Source organism: Equus asinus, chromosome 17 (assembly GCF_041296235.1).
Source record: "Equus asinus isolate D_3611 breed Donkey chromosome 17, EquAss-T2T_v2, whole genome shotgun sequence".
Classification (NCBI taxonomy): Eukaryota; Metazoa; Chordata; class Mammalia; order Perissodactyla; family Equidae; genus Equus; species Equus asinus.
The window spans coordinates 10,968,930-10,991,469 of NC_091806.1; the positions used below are offsets into that span (position 1 = coordinate 10,968,930).

The window sequence follows — 22,540 nt, forward strand, 5'->3', positions numbered from 1 at the left end:
GAAGGGAAAGGGAGCTGGCGTGACCAGTTGGCAGTCCAGCTTTGCAAATACTGTTCTACCAGCTGTGCAACAGTTTGCCAAGCCTCTTCAGAGAGCAGTGAAGGACAGAACCTCTGCAGTTCTCTCAGGTGGCCAGAGAAGCCAGTGAGGTGTGGCCAGAGGCTCTGTGTCACCAAAGCCAGGGCCCTAGCCTTGGCCAGAAGCCTGAATGTCCAGTAGTCCACACTCTGAAAGAACTCACAAGCTTAACCCTCTGAGGGGAGAGAAGGCCTGGAGGAAACCACAGGCCAAACCTAGCAGGGGTAGAGGCCCTGGAGGAGACAGAAAAACCACCCAAAGAATCCCCAGAAGTCAACTGTGGGGGCAGGAGGAAAGGCCCCAAGTCTTAGAAGGTGAGAAGCCAGCTATGGGGTGTCTGTGGGTGCAAAAGAGGGGTGCTCTGCAGGAAATGGAATTGAAGTGATGAGGGAGAAATCTGGGAAAGTCCTGACATGAGGGAGAAGCTAAAAGAAGCCAAGAGGGGCTCAGTTCAGTAGTAGCTGTTTGGGGCCGAAGGGGCTAGGGTCAGTCTTTAGAGAGGAGACCCTCTAGGGAGAGTCCTTGGAAGGGTCCCCTCAAGGTAAGGGGACAAGATGGGGTGAGACCTGGATCCCAACAGGAAGCGAGGTATTCCCGGCCTCCAATGACAACTCATTTGTATTACCTTTCATCCTCACAACTGTGAGAGGGACCATTATTGTCCCCATTTCACAGATGAGAAAACCGACCTTAGGACTGTGAAGTCATTAATGCAAGGCCACACCACCTATCCATTTGGGGAGCCAGGTTGTCACTTCATACCACCTGACTCCAAATCCGTCTGCTCTAAGAGCCGGCTCCCGACACCCTCTCGCCTTCCTCCAATGATCCTCCTTTCCTGTCGGCCTTCTTTGTCTGCTGGGGGGGGGCCAACCAGACCCCTGGGGATCGGCGTCCCGCCAGTAGTTACCTGACACCCAAGCGCTAGGCCCATCCCAAGGGCCCGAGGGGCCGAGGCCGCACGGAGACGGAGGGCGGGGTGGGGAGCCTTGCGCCAAGGGAAGGGGGCAGAGGAGTCAGAGCGGGATTTAGGGCGGGGCGGGGCCGCGGCTTCAGCACCTCGGAGAGCGCCGGCGGGGCGGGGCCGGGGGCGGGCCGGGGCGGGGCGCGGAGGCCCGGCAGGGCCCGGGGGCGCGCGGAGGGCTCGCGCCAGAGCCGAGGGCGGCGCGCCGTCGGTCGGAGCCGCGCCCGCCCCGTGCAGGTGCGCCCGCCGCGCCCGCCCAGCCCGAGCCCCGCGGCGGCGGCGGCCCCTAGCCGCGCGCCGCCTCCTTCGCCGCCGCCGCCGCTGCCTCGCCGCCGCCTCCGCCCGGATGGCCAGGGCTGTGCCGGAGAATGGCGGAGCGAGAGAGTGGCGGCCTGGGCGGGGGCGCCGCGTCCCCGCCTGCCGCCTCCCCGTTCCTGGGGCTGCACATCGCGTCGCCGCCCAATTTCAGGTGAGAATCCCCGGCCGCCGCGCCCCGCCCTGCGGCCCGGGCTGATCTGCCCGGACCCCCTCCCCCGGCCCCGACACGCGCAGCCCAGACCCCGGGAACGGGAGGGCGGCGTGGGGATGGGGCCTCTTCGCCGGACAGAGCCCCCAGACTCCCCCTCAGCCGCCAGTGCAGACGGATGCCCGCCGCACAGCCCTGGTGCAGCTGCTCCGCCATTCCGTGTCCTCGGCTGCGAGATTCGGAGCTGGAATTGGAGGAGGGGGCACGGAGGCCGCCTTCCTTCCCACTTTGGGGCTGCGGCGGGGCCTGGGCTCTGGATTGAGATCCCAGAGGAGGCAGGCAGGCTGGGGCTTTGCCTGTGGCCAGTTCAAAGGCTTCTGAATAGAGATGGGAGCAGGGTGCGGTGCCCCGCGGGTCCCAGTTTCTTGGGGCTGGAAGGAGGGAGTCGTGGGCCCCTCCCCCAGTCCTGCCTGGCCAGAAGGTCCTAATTCCCAGGCCTGGCATGGCCAGGACCTCTGTGGATTTGGGCAGGCACTGCCCTGGTCAGGTGTGTGCAGGTGCAGAAGACTCAGCCTCCACCGGGAGATCCTCGGCCCCGCTGTGGGAAGGGGAATGTGGGTTGGGTGGCCCCGGAGTAGCCAGGGACATGGGGGGAGGGTCCCTGCTGGGGTATGTACCCAGGACCATGATCTGAGCCCCCCGCTCTCCCCCTCCCTGCCCCCTTCTGGTGCTAGGCAGAATTGGGAAGTGAATTTCAGAGAAGCGGACAGTGGGTGTTGTGGGGGAGGGTCCCTCGGCCACAATCCTGGCCCCAGGTGGAGAGGAGGGTAGCTGTTCCAGAGCCTAGGAGGAGGCCTGGACTGACCCCATTGTCTCTCCATCTAATGAGCTGGCGCCTGCCCCTCTCCTGGGGCCCCCACCCCAGCCAGGCCCCAGCTGGGCTCTGGCGCCTGCCCCTCTCTGACCAAGGGGTTGCTGGCTCCCTGGCCCTCAGGTGGGCAGGGACCCCTGGGGATCTCTAATGGCATCATCAGCACTAGAAACCTCCCCTGGGGTCCTGAGCTGAGCCGGGGGAAGACCAGAGGGAGGGGACCAGATGGAGGAGGCCTGGCCTGAAGGCTCCAGGGCTGGGGTCTTTGCGGTTAGTGCCTCAGAGGCCCAGGTCTGAGACTGACTCCCCCTGGCACGGCCTGCACTGCCCCCACGCAGACACTGCCTTCCTACCAGGAGGCCCCTTGCAGTGGCAGAGCGTGGAGCTCAGAGGGACCTGGGTTCAAGTTCTAGCTCCACCACTTTCTAGCTGCATGACCTGGGTAGGTTTTTGTCATCTCTGAGCTCCAGCTGTTAGGTGAGCTAATTAAGATTGATTCCCTGTTACACGTCACGTGATGCTCCACAGGTGTCAGCCCTCCGTGCTAGCGGGCATTTAGGTAGCTCAGTGCTGTTCAGAGTGTTTTCCCAGAGCCGGCTCGATTAACCCTCCTCACCACCCTGGGCCAGCTGTTGCTCTGCCCATTTTATAGATGAGGAGACTGAGATTCAGGCATGCAGGGGGCTTGCCTGAGGACCCCAAGGAAGTCAGAGCCCGCGGCTGGCCTGGAACCCACGTCTGTGTGTGCCCAATCGGCTCGACCTCCAGGCCCTTCTTCAGGCCCTGAGGGCAGCTCTGCCTCCCGCTTCTGCTCCCTGATCCCCACATGACAGAGCTCTCTGTCCCGCCCTGCCCCTGGCAGGCAGGTCACCATGGACACTTTAGCGAGAGGAGCTGACGAGGCGGACGCCAGCCAGTGAGCGCATGCAGCCCTGGCCTGGTGGGCGCTGGTGGCAGCACGCCAAGGCTGTGGCGTGGGCCAGCCCTGCAGGACACCGTGGCCTGGCTCTGGTCAAGGCTGACGCGTGGGAATAATAAGGGCCGTGTCTCCAGCCCCACATGGCCTGCCCGCCTGCTCCGGCAGCCCCCGCTGCCCTTTCCCTGGGCCTGACTTGGTCTAACCCAGGTGGTTTCTGCTCTCTCATGCCTCTTTGCTGGGGTCGTGGATCCAGCTGGCCTGGCTCTGAGTCCTGGTTTGGCCTCCTTAGCTGTGTGCCCCACGGCTGGGCACTCAACCCCCTGAGCCTGCTGCTGCTTCCCCACCATGGCGGCTTCAGCACCTGCTCAGGGCAGGCCTAAGACCCCGTGAGACGGCACAGGTGGAGTGTTTCAAGGGCTGTGGAGAGCTGCACTCATCCAGGGCTGGCTTATTATTATTATTATTGTGTGTATGTGCCCCCAGCACAGTTGTCAGCTTCCGGAAAGCATAAGGAGTCAGTACGGAAACTTTGGTTTCCCCAATGCACAGCCCAGAGTGCTCAATCACGCCTTAGTAGTTGATTATTTAATCCAGGATGAAACCGGATGCCGTCATCCTTCAGTAGAGAAGGTGGCAGGGCCCACTGTCAGGGAAGAACAGAGGGGAGCACCAACCTTGGGAGCCCTCGCTCTGCCCGGGCCCTGCTCTCGGTGCTTTCTGTGCAAGAGCATTTAGTCCTCACCAGAACCATACAAACGGAGTATTATTATTATCCCCACTCTGCAGATGAAGAAACTGAGGCATAAAGAGGTTGGGTAGGTGGCAGAGCTGGGGTGGAAACGCAGGCAGTCTGAGTTCAGAGCGAGCCTGGTGAGTGCGGGTGGAGAGTTGGTGAACCGGGCACGTGCATTTGTCTGTTGCTAGTTGGTTTGAATACGTGTGTTTTGGGTTTTTTTGATTATAGAAATGTTCCAACCAGTTACTAGTAGTTACCTCTGGATATGGTATGGGCAGGGGGATTTTCGCTTATTTTACATACTTCTGTTTTATTTGACTTCTTGTTTCTACAGTAAGCACAGGTTAATTCTGTAAGTTACAAAATAATAAAAGAAAACTTCAAATTAAAGTGATAAATGTTCATTATAAGGAAAACTCTAGAAAAGAGAATTTAGAAACTTATGCAATGGATACTTTGAGCTGGGTAGGTGGAAGGAAAGGGAGAGAGGGTGGGACAGTCCGTGTGGGAAGGACAAAGGATGCTCATGGTGGGGCCGCCCAGTGGCGTAGTGGTTAAGTTCAGCATGCTCTGCTTTAGCGGCCCAGGTTCGCGGGTTTGGATCCTGGGCGCAGACCTACACCACTCATCAGCCATGCTGTGGCGGTGTCCCACATACAAAATAGAGGAAGATGGGCACAGCTGTTAGCTCAGGGCCAATCTTCCTCACCAAAACAAACCAACCAAAACCACATGGGTGCTCATGGAAAGTAAAGCGAGCAGCCTTTCCTGGAAATCAGCTCATCCAAACCACCCCCTTCCATTTTACTTAAGAGGAGACGAGAGAAGGTGAGTGGCTTCCCTGAGAACACACAGCAAGTCTGGGGCAGAGCTGGGACAGAACCCAGGCCTCATGACTCACTGGATGGTGTTCTCTCTGTCCCCCCACACTGCCTCAGGGATGAGGAACAAGGTCACTGAAGAGCACGGGGACCTCCTTATTTATCTCTTCACAAGGTCGTACACACCTCACTCTTCCTTTATTCACGCAACAAATCTGTGCTCTTTGCTAGGTTCGGCAGAGGGCCACTCCAGAGGCACAGACATGGGCCTGGCCATCATGCAGGTGACAGTGTAGAAGGGAGACAGACAGACAGACAGATGGACAAGGCCTTGCCAGACAGGCTGGTAGGTGTGGCGGTCAGCTCAGCTTGAGGAGAACTGAAGCCCACAGTCGGGCGCAAGTGGAGGGCGGGGCAGGCGGGAACCCTAGGCCGTGTCAAGATGCTGGCCTGCTCACCAACAAGCAGTGGGAACCAGCAAGGGCTTAGGAGGCAGCAAACAACAGCCTCGGGCTCCATCTTGGGACAATCACTCCAGCTGCTTGGTAGAGAGTGCACAGGAGGCCGGGAGACCACTGGGAGACTGGTCATCCCGCGGGCGAGAAGGAGGGGGGGATGTGAGGCAGATTGAGATGGGGGATTAGCCCACTTGGTGAGGGAGCTGATACGAGGGGTGGAGGAGAGACAGGAGTCCAGGCTGATGCTGCGCCCCCTGGGGGTGGGGTACCCTGTGGAAGATGAGAGGTTTGGGGCAGGGTGGTGAACTCATTAGCAGACCTGCTGAATCTGAGGTTGGTGATGGTTGGGGGGCCAACTGGAGGACTCAGGCGGGCAGTTGGCTTGGGGTGTGGAGCTCAGAGGAGAGGATTGGGCTGGGGCCAAAGACCCTGGGAGTCTCAGAGAGAGAGAGAGGCGGCCATTGAAGCCTCAGAGAGAACATCACTACCCAGGGGGCAGCAGAGTGACGGGAGATGGCCCAGGACCAGGCTGGGGCATGCCAGCCTTGCGATCTGTTCAGCCAGCCATGGGTGGCAGGGGAAGGGGCTGGAAAAGTTGTTGCTGCTGGAGCTGCCCCTCCCCCAGCCCCAAGCCCTGGGCAGCTCCACCAGGCCCAGGTCCTGATGAACCCCTGGTGTGGGGACACATTGTTGACTTGTCCCACACGGCAGGGAGATGGCCAAGGCAGGATGTCAACCCATCATTTGATGTCAGAGCCTTAAAGTTGGTCTCTAGATTCTTGGGGCTGAGCCTGGACTATAGCTTGGACCCCCAGTGGATCCCACAAATTGGGTCACTGCCAGCATCCTTTGGGGAGTCTGGGATGCCATCTCTGTCCCTTGGCCCACTCTTGTATTCATTCAAAAAATCTCCAAGAGCATCGACCACAGGCCTGGCCTTGTTCTGGCATGGAAGATGGATGTGGTACTGTCATAGAGCATCCAGTGCCACAGTCAACCAGTATTTCCTTTAGTAGGCATTTATTTAGTGCCTGTGGTGTACAGGCTTTGTGCATGGTTTAGAGCAAGGATGGGGAGTTGGTGCTGGGGTGAACATAGTGGCGTCTGCCCTCAGAGAACACAGCTCCATGAGAGGGCAGGCAGCCCGGGACCAGGACTGGGATCCTGGCTCTGGGTTGGTGTGACCCGGTTCAGAAAGTCTGTCAAGCAGGGGCCGGCCCGGTGGCGCAGCGGTTAAGTTCGCACATTCTGCTTCTTGGTGGCCCAGGGTTCGCCGGTTTGGATCCCGGGTGTGGACATGGCACCGCTTGGCACACCATGCTGTGGTAGGCATCCCACGTATAAAGTAGAGGAAGATGGGTATGGATGTTAGCTCAGGGCCAGTCTTCCTCAGCAAAAAGAGGAGGACTGGCAGTAGTTAGCTCAGGGCTAATCTTCCTCAAAAAAAAAAAAAGTCAAGGAGAGCAGAGGAGCAAAGAGCTGCCCAGATCCCACCGTGTCCGAGTTAGGGTTTCTTCCTGTGTGGCCTTCACCACGGGAAACCACAGGGTCATACATTCCTTCTGCTCGTTATGTTAGTTGCCATTTTCCGCATTCACAGACTTTATAATCCTCATCCAAGGACAGCACGGTAGTCTGTCCACGGCTGGAAGTCCATCCACCGGAAAGCTGTGGTGTCACCGGCCCCTGGCGCTGTTTTCAGTTCTCTCCTGTTATGGGGAGTATGTGTCTTTGTGGATAAAGGATTTTCCACCATGAGAATGTTTTCTTGGGGCAATTTCCTACAAATCGAATTGCACATCCCAGAGTCCTTTCTCCATATCAGCACCAGAGTTTGAGCCTGTCAGACACATTCTGACCCGAAGCAGGGTCGTCCGTGGGGCTTGTTTCCTAGGTTGGATTCGCTTCTTCACTGGAGATGACCTCAGTGTGGACATGGTCAGGAAGGGAATCCCAGACCACAGGGACACACCCAGCCTGACCTCAGTGTCCACCCAGCACTTGGAGTGGGATGGAGAGAGGCTTCTGAGCAGGAGGCCGGGCCTGGCTCGCCCCCAGCCCGCCCTTTCAGCCATCACCACCTTCCCAGAGGCCTGCACATCCCACCCCGGACTCTGATGTGGGTGAGGACACAGGAAGTTGAGCTGAAAGGAGAATCGACTTCAAGATTCCCGAGAGAAAGATCTAGAAAGACCTGGGGACACCAGTGGCTCATTCATCCAAAGACATTTATCAAGTACCTATTGGGCACCACACATTGTTGCTCAAGAGAGACACGATGCTGCCCTCGTGGACTGACTGCTCTAAGGGGAGCCCACCACGGGTCACTAGCCTAGTGTTGGGGGTGGGGTGGAAGGGTGGTGATACAGGCTGAAAGGGAGGAAAGGCCCTGCTGAGCCTTCAGACCATGGGTGAGAATTTTAGCCCTTTTCCCTAAGGGCCAGGGGAAGCTGCTAAAGATTCTGAGCTGGGGAGGGGAGACAAGCCCAGATTTGCATTTGAGATGTTGGTTCTGGTTGCCCAGTGGAGAAAGGGCTGTAGGGGAGCCGGGGCGATGGGGAGCCTGCTTAGAGTGGCGCGCCCGAACCACAGGCATCCTGAGAACCCACGGGAGCCAGCTCTTTGCTCAGCACTCAGGGCAACAGAGAGACAGGCTGGACCCTTGGACCCCTGATGCTCTCTGTCACAAGAGGGGCCCATGGGGCAATATGGCCGGGACCCAAGGTCACTCAGCTGGCATCCTCACCTCACTCGGGGAGAGCCAGGAACAGGAAGACAAGAATGGCTTCTGGACAGCCAAATGCCTGGCTCACATTTGGCCTTGCTCAGCGAAAGCCTCAGCCCTTTACCGCTTAACCCTTACTCTGCGTACACGTCTACTTCAGTGAAACTGCAAACCGGAAAGGGCTGGGGCCGATGGAGGTGGAACCAGGGTAACAGGGAGACATGCCAGCACGTGGCCAGGGAAAGGCCATGAAATAAACATCCGAACACAAAAGGCACGTTTGTTCATTGTGGAGAGCTCAGCTCAGGAGGGGGCGGGGAGCACGAGGCTGGCATGTTCAGAATGCAGCGGGCAGCCAGCTTGGCCCAAAGAAAGGAGTGGGGCCCTGGAGCCAGAGGAGATAAGGAGATGCAGGAAGAGGGGCCTCAAATATAAAGATAGACCCCAAAGGTCAGGGAGGTCTCGAGAGACCAAACCCATGACTCAGAGTCACCAAATGTTAATATGGATGCGACCTCGGGTGCCATCTCACCCGAATGGGCAGTCAGGTCCCATGGATCGGCAGTGATTCCCCCGAGGGGAAGCTGCTAAGGTCTCCAAATCTACAGGTGAGGGATGCCCACCTGCCCTCCCCTGCGGAGGGTTGTGTGATTCCCCTGGAGGTGGCCTCCTGGTGCTCAGGGCTCAGGTTTCCATGCAGAAGGTGGATTGGCGAGGTCAGGAGGAAACCCCCCTCCACCGTCCCTTCCACTCCTCCCCCCTCCCCTCCATCGTTTCCTTCCTCCTCCCTTCCTCCCCACAGTTGCCTTCCCTGAGCCTGGAAACCAAGGGTCTGTTTCGCTTTCCCTCCACAAAGCATCTCCGGGGGCTTTGGCTGGGAGACTCAGAACACCCGGTGCCTGGAGGAGAGGGCAGGGTCGGGCCAGGAGGGGGGTGACTTGCGAAGGGGACTCCTTGACCAGTCCACCCCCTTGATCCTTGGTCATGCCCTCCTCACAGCACTCTGCGATTCACAGACACTCCGCTCTGCCTGCCCTCCCCAGCAGCCTTGAAGTGAGTGGGCAGGTATGGGCGGCCTCATTTTATATGAGGGAAACTGAGGCACCATATGTCTGAGTCTTAGTGTTCCTCATCTGTAAAATGGGCAAAATAAAACCCTCTCCCAAGGCTGTAGTGAGGATTAAGGGAGATGCAGAGCATAAAGGCTGGCGGCCAGGGCGCGGCAGCTCAGGAGATGGAGCGGCCGCTTCTCGTAAGTGAAGGAGTCAGGATTTGATCTCAGGGCCCCTCCCTCCAAGCCCGCCTCCAAGGATGGCACAGCTGTCCCTGCCCGTGCCCAGACCTGTCATCCCAGGAAGTGGGAAGGTTGGGTGATGCCGAGGGTGTGCAGATGAGCTGAGAAGCCCCCAGCCCAGGTCTAAGCCAGAGCCCACAGGCCTGCCCCAAACACTTTGGTTTGAGCGGAGCAAGTAGAGGCTAAGGATGACCCCTGACAAGCATCCAGCGGGCACATACTGAGTGCTTAGTGTAGGCAGGATGACCTTGCCAGCTCTGCCTGCCAGGAGCATACAGTCTAGACCAGAGCTTGGAAGGAGGGGACCTGTGTCCATCACCTGCAGGGTACAGGCTAGGGGATGTGAGCTCCATCCACTTTTGGAGCAGCCTGGGGGGTGTCTGCTGGAGGCCTGGTCCTGTCTGCTCCACCACCCTGCCTTGCATCCACGCAGATGGTGACATCAACCACAAGGGAGGGGATGACGGGGACCAGAGTGTTGCCAAGAGGGCTTCCTGGAGGAGCGGGCTGAACCGAGCCTTCTTCAGCAAGCATAGGTTGAGAGCCTGCCATGCACTCCATCCAGGCGCTGGCTTAGACACTGGGAGGCAGGTGCGGGAGGCAACCACACGCGGAGGTGGAGACCTTGAATGCCAGGCCAAGGAGTTGGCTGCTAGTTGGGAACCCTGGGGGGTTTTGAGCGGGGGGCCGAAGGTGGTGTTTCTGCAGCTTTGCCTGATACTAGTAGGTGGGTAGAGTGGCGCAGGCGTGGGGAGACTGAGGCAGGCAGGCCAGTCGGGGGCGCTAGGACTGCAGAGGCAGGAGCCGGACCACTTCCATGCCACACCCTCCCTGGCTCCCCGGGCCCTGGGAACCTACCACCCCTGGACTCCAGGTCAGAAGAGGCCTTAAGGAGCTCCTTGTCCATCCCATCCCCTAGCCCCAGGCAAAATCCCTCTCTGCTGTTCCTTCCAGGGCCCTTCCAGCTTCTGCTTATGTCACTCCTCAGTGACAGGAAGCTCATTACCTCCCAGGCTGCCCTTCCAGCCCTGCTCTGAGAGGTCCACACGTGGGCTGCTCCTGCTGTGGAGCCTCCTGTGCCCATGGGCACTTCCTGGGTGCTGAAGCATGGAGCCTGGCGAGGGGGCATGAGAGAGAGCTCAGGCCCCCCCCCCCCAACCCCCATCACACTGTCTGGACCCACGGAAGCCTCTCGGAGGAGGTGTGGGGGCTGAGCATGTGGCGGTGCAGATAGGGCATCCATTCATGGAGAATTTGGGATGCCCCCCATCTCGCCACCAGGCATGCTAAGTGTGGTGCTGGCCCTTTAAAGCAGATCAGGGGCTGGCTTTGAGGGGGAAACATCCCAGATTTCTGCCATCTGTTTACAAGCCTGGGCCAGGGAGCGGGGCCACCCCAGCCCCCGACAGGGGCATTGGAAGGGCAGGTGGAGCTGGTAGCATCGATTGCAGTAACCTGATCCCGAGGGGGAGGCGGCAGCGACAGCCAGCAGCGGCGCATCGGCGGGGCGGGCGGGCCGGGGGAGGAAGCTGCCTGCAGCTGAGGGCTGGGCCGGCAGAGCTGGGGCTGGGGCCCGGGTCGGCAGCCGCTGCCTCCTCTCCCGGCCCATCTATTTTTAATGAGCTCCCCGGGCTTCTGCAGCGGGCAGGACGCAGAAAGGCAGGCCCTGGCGGTGGAGGCCCGGGGCCCCAGCCCAGCCCCGAGCCCTGGCCCCCGCACCCTTCTGGGCATGAGAGGGCGGCCCTGGGGCCGCACAGCCCCCCGGCCGGGCAGGGCTCTCCATGCAGCTGGTGCTGAAGATGGATTCAAGCCCAGACAATGACAGCTGGTTGGAGGACCAGTGGGAGCGCTGGTAGGGGATGTGGGGGCTGGTGGGGGAGGGGGGACGTTTGGGGGCAGCTCCCTTGAGCTCTGGGTCTCTGTTTGGTCTGATTGAGGCAGGAGGCAGGGGGTATGGGCCTCCTGGGTTCTTCTGGCGGCTGGGCTATCACCTCTCCCAGGTGACCTTGGGCTGGTGGGTCTCCCTTGCTCCATGCCTCAGTCTCCTGGTTTGATTTAGGAAGAGGCTCAGAATTCTCCCCAACTTTCCCAACAGAATTCTCTCGAATGTCCTCCCACATCAAAGCAGGCAGAGTGCCCAGGGTTGGGGGTGAGCAGGTGCAGGGGGTGGGCAGGCAGCACAGTGGCTTGGGGTAGGGGCCCAGGGCTGGCCTTTCTGTGGTTGAAGAGCTGAGACCAAGAACACAGGATGGGGCATAGTCTCTCCTGGAACGGGCTGAACCCACCCACACTGACACCAGACTTCCCTTTGCTTGCTCCCAGGGCTCAAGATGCCTGGGTTTTCCTGGGCTGGGGGCAGGGACGCCTCCTCAGAGGCTGGGGAGGGGCCTCTGCCAGCCCCTTGGGTCTTGTTGTGGCACGGATGCCACCGGGAGCCCGCCTTCTCCAGGCATCCCTTTGGAGTCTCCTCTCGTCTCTCTGCATCCTCCACGGGTGAACTGGCCTTGGCACCTGCCGTGACCCTGGCAGGCATTTCTCTGGCAGATCTGAGGTCCCAACCAGCCAGACCTTCTAGGCACTGCCTCCTGGTGGCAACAGGATGGCCAACTCCCAGCCGGAAGGAGCCAGAGTAACCTGGAGCCTCCCCTTCCGCTGCCACCCCTGGAGGACTGCCTTTTCTCATGAGCCTAAAACTCTTTCCCTGCCTGTTCATTACCGCTTGCATTGGCATGGGTGGACCCCAAGTCCCATCTTGGAGGCTAGTATCTACCATCAGTGGGCCATGCACTCCCCATGGAGTAACTTTGGCTTTCTGTCCCCACCAGGCTTACCCATGACATCAGCCTGGAGGAGTTTGAGGATGAGGACCTCTCGGAAATCACCGATGAGTGTGGCATCAGCCTGCAGTGCAAGGACACCCTGTCGTTACGGGTAAGGGTGGGTTCCTGGGAGCCCCTGAGCGAGGCGGCAGGATGGGTAGGGACAGGCGTGGGGGCATCCCCATAGCGACAGAGAGGCCTTCCGGGCCCACACGGCAACCTCATTCAATGAAATAACATGCAGGAAACATCCAGTACAATGCTTGGCACATCTTGGGCTTTTAATTGGATTTTTTTTTTTTGCCAGGGGCTAAGGCAGGAGGCAGCTCCTTCAGCTGCCCCCGAGAAGGGAGAAGGCAGCAGGTCTTGAGATCTAGGACAATAGCAGTTAGGGCCAGAGTAAGGGAGCCCCAGGACTCCCCTAAGTCCTTGCAGAGCAGCTTGGCAGAGGGCCTGAGGCAGAGCAGGGTGGAGTCGAGTGAATCTGCGTGCTTTAGGGCAGGAAAAAACAGCCAGCGCACTCCCTCTGCTGACCTTCTACCAAACCACAGCCCTGGGCCTGCCTTGCAGACCCTCTTGGGCTGCAGTTGTAAAGGCTCCCTGGAGGGTTAACCCAGCATTGCTGCTGCTTGCGGCCCCATGGCTTTGTCATAGGACAGATGGCTGTCTGCGTTCCCCAACTTCTGAATCCTGCCAGGAGTCCTCAGGGTGTGGGGAGCCCGGGTCAGACGGGGATCCCCCTTTGTCTTTTCAGAACAAGAAGAAGGGGCTGCCAGCCAAAAATGGAAGGCAAAGCACGGGGCTGGGTGGCAGAGCGCAGAGCCTCTCAGCCCCCAGGATGGGGGGGTGGTCGGTGTAGACATGCACTTAGGACAGAGGTTAGCAAAGGCGAGCTGCAGTGGAGTGGGATGGGGTGCCTGTCTCTTTGTTGACTTTCTGTTGCCCCCAGAGATTCCGTAAGCTCTGCCAGACAAGAGGAAACCAGGTACCCCGTACCCCAACCCTCCACCCTCTGGCCTGGCCAGGAAGGGAAGGAGGCAGAGACCGCTTATTCTGGACTTGGGGAATGGTCCCCGGCCCTGACAAAGCTTCTCTAAGGTCACATGCTTGTTCTCGGCTCCCACACTGTGCTCTCCCCTTACATGCACAGAGCCTTGGAGCGGGTGGTCCCTGCAACCAGCCAGGGCCCTGAGGCAGTACTAGCTAGGGCTGTACCCACTGGGGCTTCTCAAGCCCCAGGGCACTCTCACTGTTGCCAGTGAGTCCTCACCTCTCTGGGAAGCTGGGAGGCAGTTAATTGGAGGGTCAGGGGATCTGTCCATGGTGCCGGGAGTTGCTGGCAGAGCTGGAACGGGAGCCGGGCTCTGAACTGTCAAGGTTAGGCTGGCCTGAGGAAACATCTCAGGTTGGAGGAGCCTCGGCCTGTGGACGGAGTATGGGGGAATGGGGCATGCCACTGCCTTGTCCCCGTGTCCCCTACTTGCCCCTTCCTCTCCGCACCCCTCTTCCGGCTGCGCTCAGGTGGCCCTCCCGCATTCCCTCGCCTGGCTGACACTGTTTTCCCCGCTTACCTCTTCAAATGCTAACCCCGCATCCCTTGTGGGGCCCGAACTCCTTGGCGACCCTGGGTCCCCATGGCAACAGCGGTGACCTCACTCTGGGCTCGGCTTACAACCCGGGTGAGGTCACCGGCCGTTACCAAGGGAACGGGAGGGTGCAAAGAGTCAGGGAGGGGAGGACCATGGGGAGGGAGAGGAGTGGCCTGTCAAAGGCGCCAGCTAGCATGGGGAGGAGACGGCCTTGCGCATCCTCGCGGGCTCGCGGGGGGCGGGAGGGCGCGGCCCCGTCGCACCAGGCCCCGTGTGGCTCCCTGTCTCCCCCCCGCTTTGCGGCGGCGGAATGGGCTCGCCCGGCGGGGGGCGGAGCGTAGCGGCCTCGGCCCCGCCCCCTGACGCCGGTCCGCGCGCAGCCCCCACGCGCCGGGCTGCTGTCTGGGGGCGGCGTCGGCGCGGGCAGCCGGCTGCAGGCCGAGATGCTGCAGATGGACCTGATCGACGCGGCGGGCGACACTCCCGGCGCCGAGGACGACGAGGAGGAGGACGAGGAGGAGCGCGCGGCGCGGCGGCCGGGAGCGGGGCCTCCCGAGGCCGAGCCCTGCCAGGAGCCCGCGCCCCGCGGCCCGGGCCAAGGCCAGGGCCCGGGGGGCGGGGACACGTACCGGCCAAAGCGGCCCACCACGCTCAACCTCTTCCCGCAGGTGCCGCGGTCTCAGGTGAGGCGCGCGGCCTGGGGCGGGGCTGGGGGGCGGTGCCCGGGGCGGAGCCGGTGGCTGCGGGAGGGGGAGCTGCCCGTCCGCCTTGGGGAGACCTCTAGGCTTCCCAGGGGGAGGTCCCTGGGGAGGTGGTCTCAGAGGACAGGTAGGATCTGCCCTAAGCGGGAGAGAGGGCTGAGTGGGCTGGCTGGGTTTGGAGCCTGGAGGAGGCGTTGAAGGAGTGAAGAGGCCAGGCTGGGAGGGGGCCAGTGGAAGGATCTGGGTAAAGAGGGAAGTAAGTAAGAGATTAAGAGACCAGGGCTTTGAGGGGCTGCAAGGGTCTGAACTTGGGCCCTCAGGCTCGGGCAGGCTTTCCCTTTTAGGGTCTGGGGTTCCTGGTGAAGGTGGAGCGAGGCAGGGCCGGGAGCAAAGGGCCTCTGAAGTGGTCCTGGGAAATGGTGAAGAGTTGGGGATGCGAGCTCAGAGGTAGCTGCCAGTTTGAAATGTGGGCCACTGGGAACTCCCAGAAAGAAGGGAGAGAAGAGAAATGGGAGGTGGAGCCGCTTGGCTGAGTTGGGGGCCCGGGGCCCCTGGGCTGGGTGGCTGGATGCCAAGGAGAGTTGAATGGGGTGGAAGAGAGCCAGGCTGTGGCCCTTTGTCTTCCAGGCCCAGTCAGGAGAGGTGGGGCTGTTGGTGGAGGGTGCAGGGGCTGCAGGGAAAAGATTGATCCCTTTCCCAGGATCCTCTGGGGTGGATTTTGGCAGCCAAACTCATGAATGTGAGGGCCTGTGAGGGTGTTCCCAGGGGGAGGGGGCCTAAGTTGTGTGGAGGGAGCCTTGTATGTAGGCGTTGTGGAGAGGGGTCCCCAGGGGCTGCGGATGTGGGATAGGCAGCCCAGGAGACCCAGGAAGGGGGGCCGCTGACAACTACATCTGTCATTTCTTAGTCTGTGCTCCTGGGGAGGTGGGGGAACCGTGTCATGGATTCGTCATTTGGATGATTCATCCCACTGCCCCAGCCCAGCTGCTGGGGAGACCCTCGTGCTGTTTCCAGGCTCCCCTAGAATGTCTCTGCCCCTTCCTTCCTAGGCCATAGCTTCCCAAGCTCCAGGGGACTTGGGCTGGAAGTTAGCATCTTCCTTGTAAACCTTCAGTGTCTGGGACTAAGGGTCTGGCTCTGTCCCCAGATGGCTCCTGCTTCCCTCCCTCCCCCACACACCTCCTCCCCCACTCACTGCCACACACATTGGCCATCACCACCTTTGTTGAGGCTGATAAGAGCATCTCCCTGACGGTTGGCCAGCTTCCCTGAGCCAGGAGGCAGGGCCGTCTAGAGCCAGGAGGCCTGGCTGGGAGAGCTGTGACTTGCCACCCCTCCTCCCTGCTCCAGGGGTGGGGTGGGGGTGGGGGCAGCAAATGGCCTAGGGATGGCCTGATGGGGGCAGGGCCAGGGCCTCCCTGTGCCGGGCACTGTTGACCGCTTCTGTCACAGGGCCTTTTGTTCCCTGCACAGGACACACTGAATAATAATTCTCTGGGCAAGAAGCACAGTTGGCAGGACCGGGTGTCTCGGTCATCCTCACCGCTGAAAACAGGTAAGGCAGGACCCTTTTCCTTTCCTGGCCCTCTACCTGCCCTGACTCGGTCCCCACTGCAGAGAGCAGACCCAGCTCCAGGTTGTGGAGGACAGGTGAAGTGCCTGTCCCACGGCCCTGAGCAGGCCCGCTGGGGTCTGGGGTCCGCCGTGGAGTGGGTTAGAGGCCTGGCCCCAGCGCTGTCACGGGCTTCCTGCCTGGCAGGCTGGTCTTGGTTTGGGGGTCGATGTGCTGAGTGGAGGGAGCAGGTAGCCCGGGAGTCAAGGCCGGGAGCCCCCGCCGTCAGCCCTGGCCTGCCCGCTCTCCAGGGGAGCAGACACCGCCACATGAACACATCTGCCTGAGCGATGAGCTGCCACCCCAGGGCAGCCCCGCCCCCACCAAGGATCGCGGCACCTCCACCGACAGCCCGTGTCGCCGCAGCGCTGCCACCCAGATGGCGCCTCCCAGTGGGCCCCCTGCTGCCCCCGCTGGGGGCCGGGGCCACTCACATCGAGACCGCATCCACTACCAGGCGGATGTGCGGCTAGAGGCCACCGAGGAGATCTACCTGACACCAGTGCAGCGGCCCTCAGACCCCGCAGAGCCCACCTCCGCCTTCTTGCTGCCGGCCGAGAGCCGGATGTCAGTCAGCTCTGATCCAGACCCTGCCGCCTACCCCTCTGCTGCGGGGCGGCCGCACCCCTCCATCAGCGAGGAGGACGAGGGCTTCGACTGCTTGTCGTCCCCGGAGCGGGCCGAGCCGCCAGGCAGCGGGTGGCGGGGGAGCCTGGGGGAGCCGCCGCCACCTCCCCGGGCCTCGCTGAGCTCGGACACCAGCGCCCTGTCCTACGACTCGGTCAAGTACACGCTGGTGGTGGATGAGCATGCGCAGCTGGAGCTGGTGAGCCTGCGGCCGTGCTTCGGAGACTACAGCGACGAGAGTGACTCGGCCACTGTCTATGACAACTGTGCCTCGGCCTCCTCGCCCTATGAGTCGGCCATTGGGGAGGAATACGAGGAGGCCCCCCGGCCGCGGCCCCCCGCCTGCCTCTCGGAGGACTCCACGCCCGACGAACCCGACGTCCACTTCTCTAAGAAGTTCCTGAACGTCTTCATGAGCGGCCGCTCTCGCTCCTCCAGTGAGTCCGCAGCCGAGAGCTGGGGGATCCCGAGGGGGGAGAGGCGACAGGAGGGTGCTCCCGGGAGGCGGCCTCAGGCCCATCTGGCTCAAGGCATGAGGACTGAGAGCTCTCTGCCTGCTCCCCTGACCTCGATCAGGGCTGGGGCCATCCTCCTCCTGCCCGTCCCTCTCACTGCAGGTGCCGAGTCCTTCGGGCTCTTCTCCTGTGTCATCAACGGGGAGGAGCAGGAGCAGACCCACCGGGCCATATTCAGGTAGAAGCGGTGGGCCAGGCTGGCGAGGCAGCCGCTGGGGCCACCCCCCTCCCCGCCTCTGCCATCACTACCGGCATGCATTCGTCCACTCAGCCCCGGGGCACAGCATCCGTCCTCTAGGAACTCAGAGTAGGGGCATGGAGTGGATGGTTTCGGTGCAGTACGGCCTCTGCTCTGCTGCCAGAGCCCAGGACTGAGCACCTTATCTGGTGGGGGGCACACCCCGGGGGCACCCTGCAGAGATGGTGCCTGACCACACCCCCACTCCCTCACTGCCCTCCTTTGCATGGAAGTACTCACATCCCATGCTCTCTCCCGGTTTTATCAGGGGCTCTGGTCACTTCCTCCCTTGGCCCATGAGGTTCTTGATGGCAGATGCGTGTCTGGTTGACCTGATTGCCCCCAGGAGCTAGCGTTGTGACAGGCACACGGGATGCTTTGCAAATGTTTGTTGAACGAACGATGCCGAGGCAGCTCCCCAATCCCAGAGCAGGGGGCGGAATAGATGGATGGCCTGGCTGGAGAGGCCCTGGGGGTGAATTCATTACATGCCCTGGCTGGGGACAGGTTTGTGCCTCGACATGAAGACGAACTTGAGCTGGAAGTGGATGACCCTTTACTGGTGGAGCTGCAGGCCGAGGACTACTGGTACGACGCCTACAACATGCGCACAGGCGCCCGGGGCATCTTCCCTGCCTACTACGCCATCGAGGTTGCCAAGGAGCCTGAACATATGGCAGGTAGTGTTCCTTTCCCCCTACCTGGTGCCACCAGGCCCACATCTTTCCTGCCCCGACCTGCTGCTGGGTGAACCTATGCTCCAGATCTCAACCCGGGAGGGGGCCCGAGACGAGGTGACCTTAGGTCAATTTCACAATTGAGAAAAGGGAGGCCCTGGCAAGTTGGGCCGTCCGTGAGTTGTGGCACCCTCTGCTGGCTCTGCCACGCCTCGCCTCGCCTCATGCTTGCTTTCCAGCCCTGACCAAAAACAGCGACTGGGTGGACCAGTTCCGGGCCAAGTTCCTGGGCTCAGTCCAGGTTCCCTACCACAAGGGCAATGACGTCCTCTGTGCCGCTATGCAAAAGGTACCTGCTCCCCGTGGGGGGTCTCCATCCTCTCCTGGGGAGAGGGACCCCCAGCGCCTGATGTTCCCTCCCCTCACCCACAGATTGCCACCACCCGCCGGCTCACCGTGCACTTTAACCCGCCCTCCAGCTGCGTCCTAGAGATCAGCGTGCGGGGTGTGAAGATAGGCGTCAAGGCTGATGACGCCCAGGAGGCCAAGGTGACCGCCAGCTCCAGCCCCCGCTCTCCCGCCAGACCTCCACCTGTGCCCCCTGCAGGCTGGTGACCACTCTCTTCTCTTCTCCCTCCTGTAGGGGAATAAATGTAGCCACTTTTTCCAGTTAAAAAACATCTCTTTCTGCGGATACCATCCAAAGAACAACAAGTGAGTGGGGTGGGACAGAGTCGAGGTGTGGGCGTGTCTGGAGCCGTTCTGGTAGGACGTGGGGTCCACGCCCCGTCCTGCCCGCAGACAGACCGCTGTCCTCCCACAGGTACTTTGGGTTCATCACCAAACACCCGGCTGACCACCGGTTTGCCTGTCACGTCTTTGTGTCTGAAGAATCCACTAAAGCCCTGGCAGAATCCGTGGGGTACGTGTGTGTGTGCCCATGTGGTGTCTTGCCGAGGACCCAGCCCACTGACAAGCCCGAGACTCAGGCCCTAAGCACCTCCCTCCCGCTCAGCATCCTCCCTCAGTCGTCCCCGCAGCTCTGCACACCTGTCTCCCCTCACAGCGCAGTGGCCTGGAGAGAGGGTGGGGGTCTTGAGGAGCAGCTTCCAAACTTAGGGGCTGCTGGAGTTGAACTCTTACTCAGGAAATGCAGTTCGCGGAGAACAGAGCTGAGCAGCTGCGCTGGGGGGGCTCCCGTTGGAAAGCCTCGGCCCCGGGTCCCGTTCCTCCGCAGCCATCGTGTGTCTGCCTGCCTCCTAGGAGGGCGTTTCAGCAGTTCTATAAGCAGTTCGTGGAGTACACCTGCCCCACGGAAGACATCTACCTGGAGTAGCTGCACTGCCCCGCCCCCGACACCCCCGAGCCCTCAGGCTGGTGCCAAGACAGCTGGCTGCAGACAGGATGTGGCGCTGCTGGAGGAGGGGCACTGCCACCACCAGAGGATGGGGAAGTGGAGGCTGGTGGCTGAGGGTGGGGAGGGCGGGGGTCATGGGGAGAGGCAAATGCGGTTTATTGTAACATATGGGATTAGATTCGTCTATGGAGGACAGAGCGGGCTGCCCCGGGATTGGGAGGGGTGGGCTGGGGGTATCAGGCCTCTGGGGTACCAGGAAGGGTACCCATCTTAGGAGCAGAGGGTTCTGCCCCATCCGGGGCCTCACTTCCAGGCCCAGGGCCTCTGGCTCTCTGGCTGTTGGCTCCTGCCTTGACAGTGCCCATGCCACCTGCAAATGCCCCCCCCGCCCAACTCCCAACCCCCACCGGAGGCCCTGCACTCAGAATGAGCCCAGCCACCTCCCCAGGACTTTGCAGTAAGGAAACGGCAGCAGGGGGATGGGCAGTCCCTGTCCCCAGCTCTGTCACCTGTGTGGCCTCTGGATGGCTCCCACCAACCTCACTGGCATGCCTGCCCCTGGGCAGCGGTGGGGCCTCACTGGGGGAGGAGAGAGCTGCAGCAAGGCCCTGCCCGGCAGGAAAGGGAACCTTCTGGACTAGCCCGGGCCAGCCGGGACCTCTTGGCTGCTTCGGCTGTAGCCCTGTCTTGGTCCTGTCACGCTGGCCACAACTATTAAAGTGCCATTTCCTGTCTGGACCGCAGTGGGCGCCTCTCCTTGGAACCCCTTCCACGCCCAGCTTTTTTCCCCCCAGGAGAGCCCACGCCTTTGCTGCACAGAATAGCTTTATGAGGGGTGCCCGTCACAGGTGCGCGTCGTAGTAATACTCAGCCATGTCCGGCCCGTCCCGCTTGCGTGGCTGCGCCTGGGAGAGGAGGGGTCGAGGCCCTCGTGGCCATGGGTGCTTGGGCCGAATCCCATAATCTAAAAAGAGAAGAGGCTACGGGTGGGAGGGGGACTCTGGCTTTGAATCCGTGAAGTCACCCCTGGACAGATGCTGTCTGGGATGAGAAGCCCGAGGCTGGCCCTGGTGTCCTCCCCTAGGGCATGTCTGCCCCATTGGGGAGGGGGGAGGGCAGGGGAGGAAAGTGGGGAGATGAGAGACGCTACCATCCACCAGGCCAGCAAGCGGCTGCGAGAGTTCCAGGGGGGCTGAAAATTCCTCGGGGATAGATCGCTGAGGCCTGTGGGAGATGTTGGGATGCTCAGCCCTGGCCCCAAATGGTGCTGCCACCTCCCTGTGGAGGGGGAAACGGCCCAGGGCGGGGGACTGGGTGAGCCCCCTAACCCCCAGGATGACGGGGGCAGCACGGCAGAGCCCCCACCTCCCGGGCCCCCCGGCCCTGTGGAGCTGACCCTGTGCCCTGGAGGTACCTCAGCGGCTGGGGGCGCAGGAGGGCAGCTGCCAGGACGAAGTAGAGGAGAAAGAGGCTCAGCCGGGCCCTGGGGTACAGAGCCCCCAGCATAGCAAGAACCATCTCCACTCGGGTCCCTGATCCCAGCTTCTGCCTGCCCCTCCCCCACAGAGGCCGGAACCTGCCGCCAGCTCCTGGGGCCACCTCACAAAGGGCCTTAGTTCCAGGCTCTGCGTCAGCACCAGCTCCGGGCAGGCCAGAAACCTCCACCATGAGGTTTGGTTTTTGTTTATTTTACTGAGGCTGTGGGCCAACAGGTGCCAAACCACAGCCTGTTCCACTGTCATTGCCCAAGTGTGAAAGGCATAGACCTTTGGGGTCAGATCTCAGTTCAAACCCTTGCCTCTTGCACGTGGACACGTCACTTAATCTCTGTAGGCCTGTTTCCTCATCTGTAGATAAGGTACATAAATGAGCTCAAGGTCTGGCACGCAGTAGGCCCTCAGCAGAGGTCATGGTCACTGAGGTCATGAGGGACACTACCATCCGACAGGCTGGAAAGTGGCCGCAAGAGTTCCAGGGGGCTGAAAATTCACAGCCTCAGTAAAATAAAACAGAAAACAAACCTCAGCATCCTCACCACCCAGAGCTCCGCTCATTCCCCCCCCAACCCCCGCTTCTGCTGCCAGCACCCGCACTCTCTCAGTAGTCCCAGGGAGGTCCTGCCAGCTGAAGAGTCCAGAGCATGTCACTCAGCCCTGGCCACCTCCCAGATGCCACTAGAGGGGAGCCTGTCTGAGTGACTTTCCACTTTGCTCCCAGCAGCTTAGAAGAGCCTGGCCCGGGGGCTCCACAGGCCTTGCCACCACCCCGGAGGCTGGACAAGGGACGGCAAGTTAGGTGGCAAAGCCTGGCACCTACTCCTCAAAAGGAAGCTTCCCGAGGGGAGGGCTGTGCACGGCAGGGTCCCCAGCACATGACACCTGGCAGGGTTCAGTAAATATTTGTTGAGTAAATGCAGTGACAGTGTGCTGGAGTCTCTCTTCGCGGGCCTGAGGCAAAGCCCGGGTTCCTGCCGCGCCAGACCTGGCTTGTTCAGAAGCCCGAAGGCCCCAGCCCAGACCCGCGGAGTCAGAAGCTGCCGGCTGAGCCCTGGGGTCTGCTCTGTGGAAACCCAGTTGCTTCTAACACAGCACACCTCCTGGCAGGTCCCACGCTCTCCTTGGTGCCCAAGGCCCAGAGAAGGATGTCCCTTGCTTCCAACCCTGACCCCTGGTCCTGAGTAACCCCCTGATGCTGACAAGTTCTGGCGTCTCCCTCAGCCCGTCCGCTCACCTCTGCTTTAAGCCCACACTGACTTCTCGCCGATCATCTCCCTTTCCACGTCCTGGACACATGGCCTCCCACAAACCTGCCATAGCGTCCCCTGTCCCCACCAAGGGTCACCTTGCCAGAACTGCAAGTTCTATATGCCGTAACTCTAAACCCCTCATCCTTCACCCTCTCGCCTCTGAGATGCCACCCTGTTCTCTCTACCATTACCACTCCCACGGCCCGCCTGAGTGACCCCTAAACCTCTCTACCCCCTGCCATTGCCTTACTTTGGCCCCGTCCAGTTTCAGGTCTCTGCCCACAGTGTCACTCCACATCTCTGCCCACCAGGCCGCCCTGCACCAGG

At 61.2% G+C, this 22,540-nt stretch overlaps 2 protein-coding genes across 3 annotated transcripts; one reads left to right on the forward strand and one right to left on the reverse strand.

Annotated features, from left to right (window-relative positions):
• Window positions 1–1,275: 1,275 nt before the first annotated feature.
• Window positions 1,276–20,205, forward strand: MAPK8IP1 (mitogen-activated protein kinase 8 interacting protein 1). 2 transcript variants are annotated; one of them, XM_070487652.1, is made up of 12 exons: window positions 1,276–1,511; window positions 12,158–12,263; window positions 14,121–14,423; window positions 15,915–15,996; window positions 16,305–17,117; window positions 17,298–17,373; window positions 17,941–18,113; window positions 18,350–18,459; window positions 18,543–18,659; window positions 18,754–18,824; window positions 18,934–19,032; window positions 19,374–20,205. In XM_070487652.1, exons 1-12 carry the CDS (start codon window positions 1,411–1,413, stop codon window positions 19,444–19,446), a joined length of 2,124 nt encoding a protein of 707 aa, XP_070343753.1. In that variant the 5' UTR covers window positions 1,276–1,410; the 3' UTR covers window positions 19,447–20,205. The 2 variants fall into 2 exon arrangements, with proteins under 2 accessions (XP_070343753.1, XP_070343754.1); XM_070487653.1 differs by lacking the exon at window positions 1,276–1,511 and adding an exon at window positions 10,983–11,184.
• A 104-nt stretch (window positions 20,206–20,309) lies between these two features.
• On the reverse strand, window positions 20,310–21,693 carry FREY1 (Frey regulator of sperm-oocyte fusion 1). The gene is made up of 3 exons (XM_014861266.3): window positions 20,882–21,693; window positions 20,618–20,691; window positions 20,310–20,431 (listed from the first exon to the last, which is right to left on the reverse strand). The coding sequence occupies exons 1-3, from the start codon at window positions 21,133–21,135 to the stop codon at window positions 20,310–20,312; spliced, it is 450 nt and encodes a 149-aa protein (XP_014716752.1). The 5' UTR covers window positions 21,136–21,693.
• Window positions 21,694–22,540: the final 847 nt, after the last annotated feature.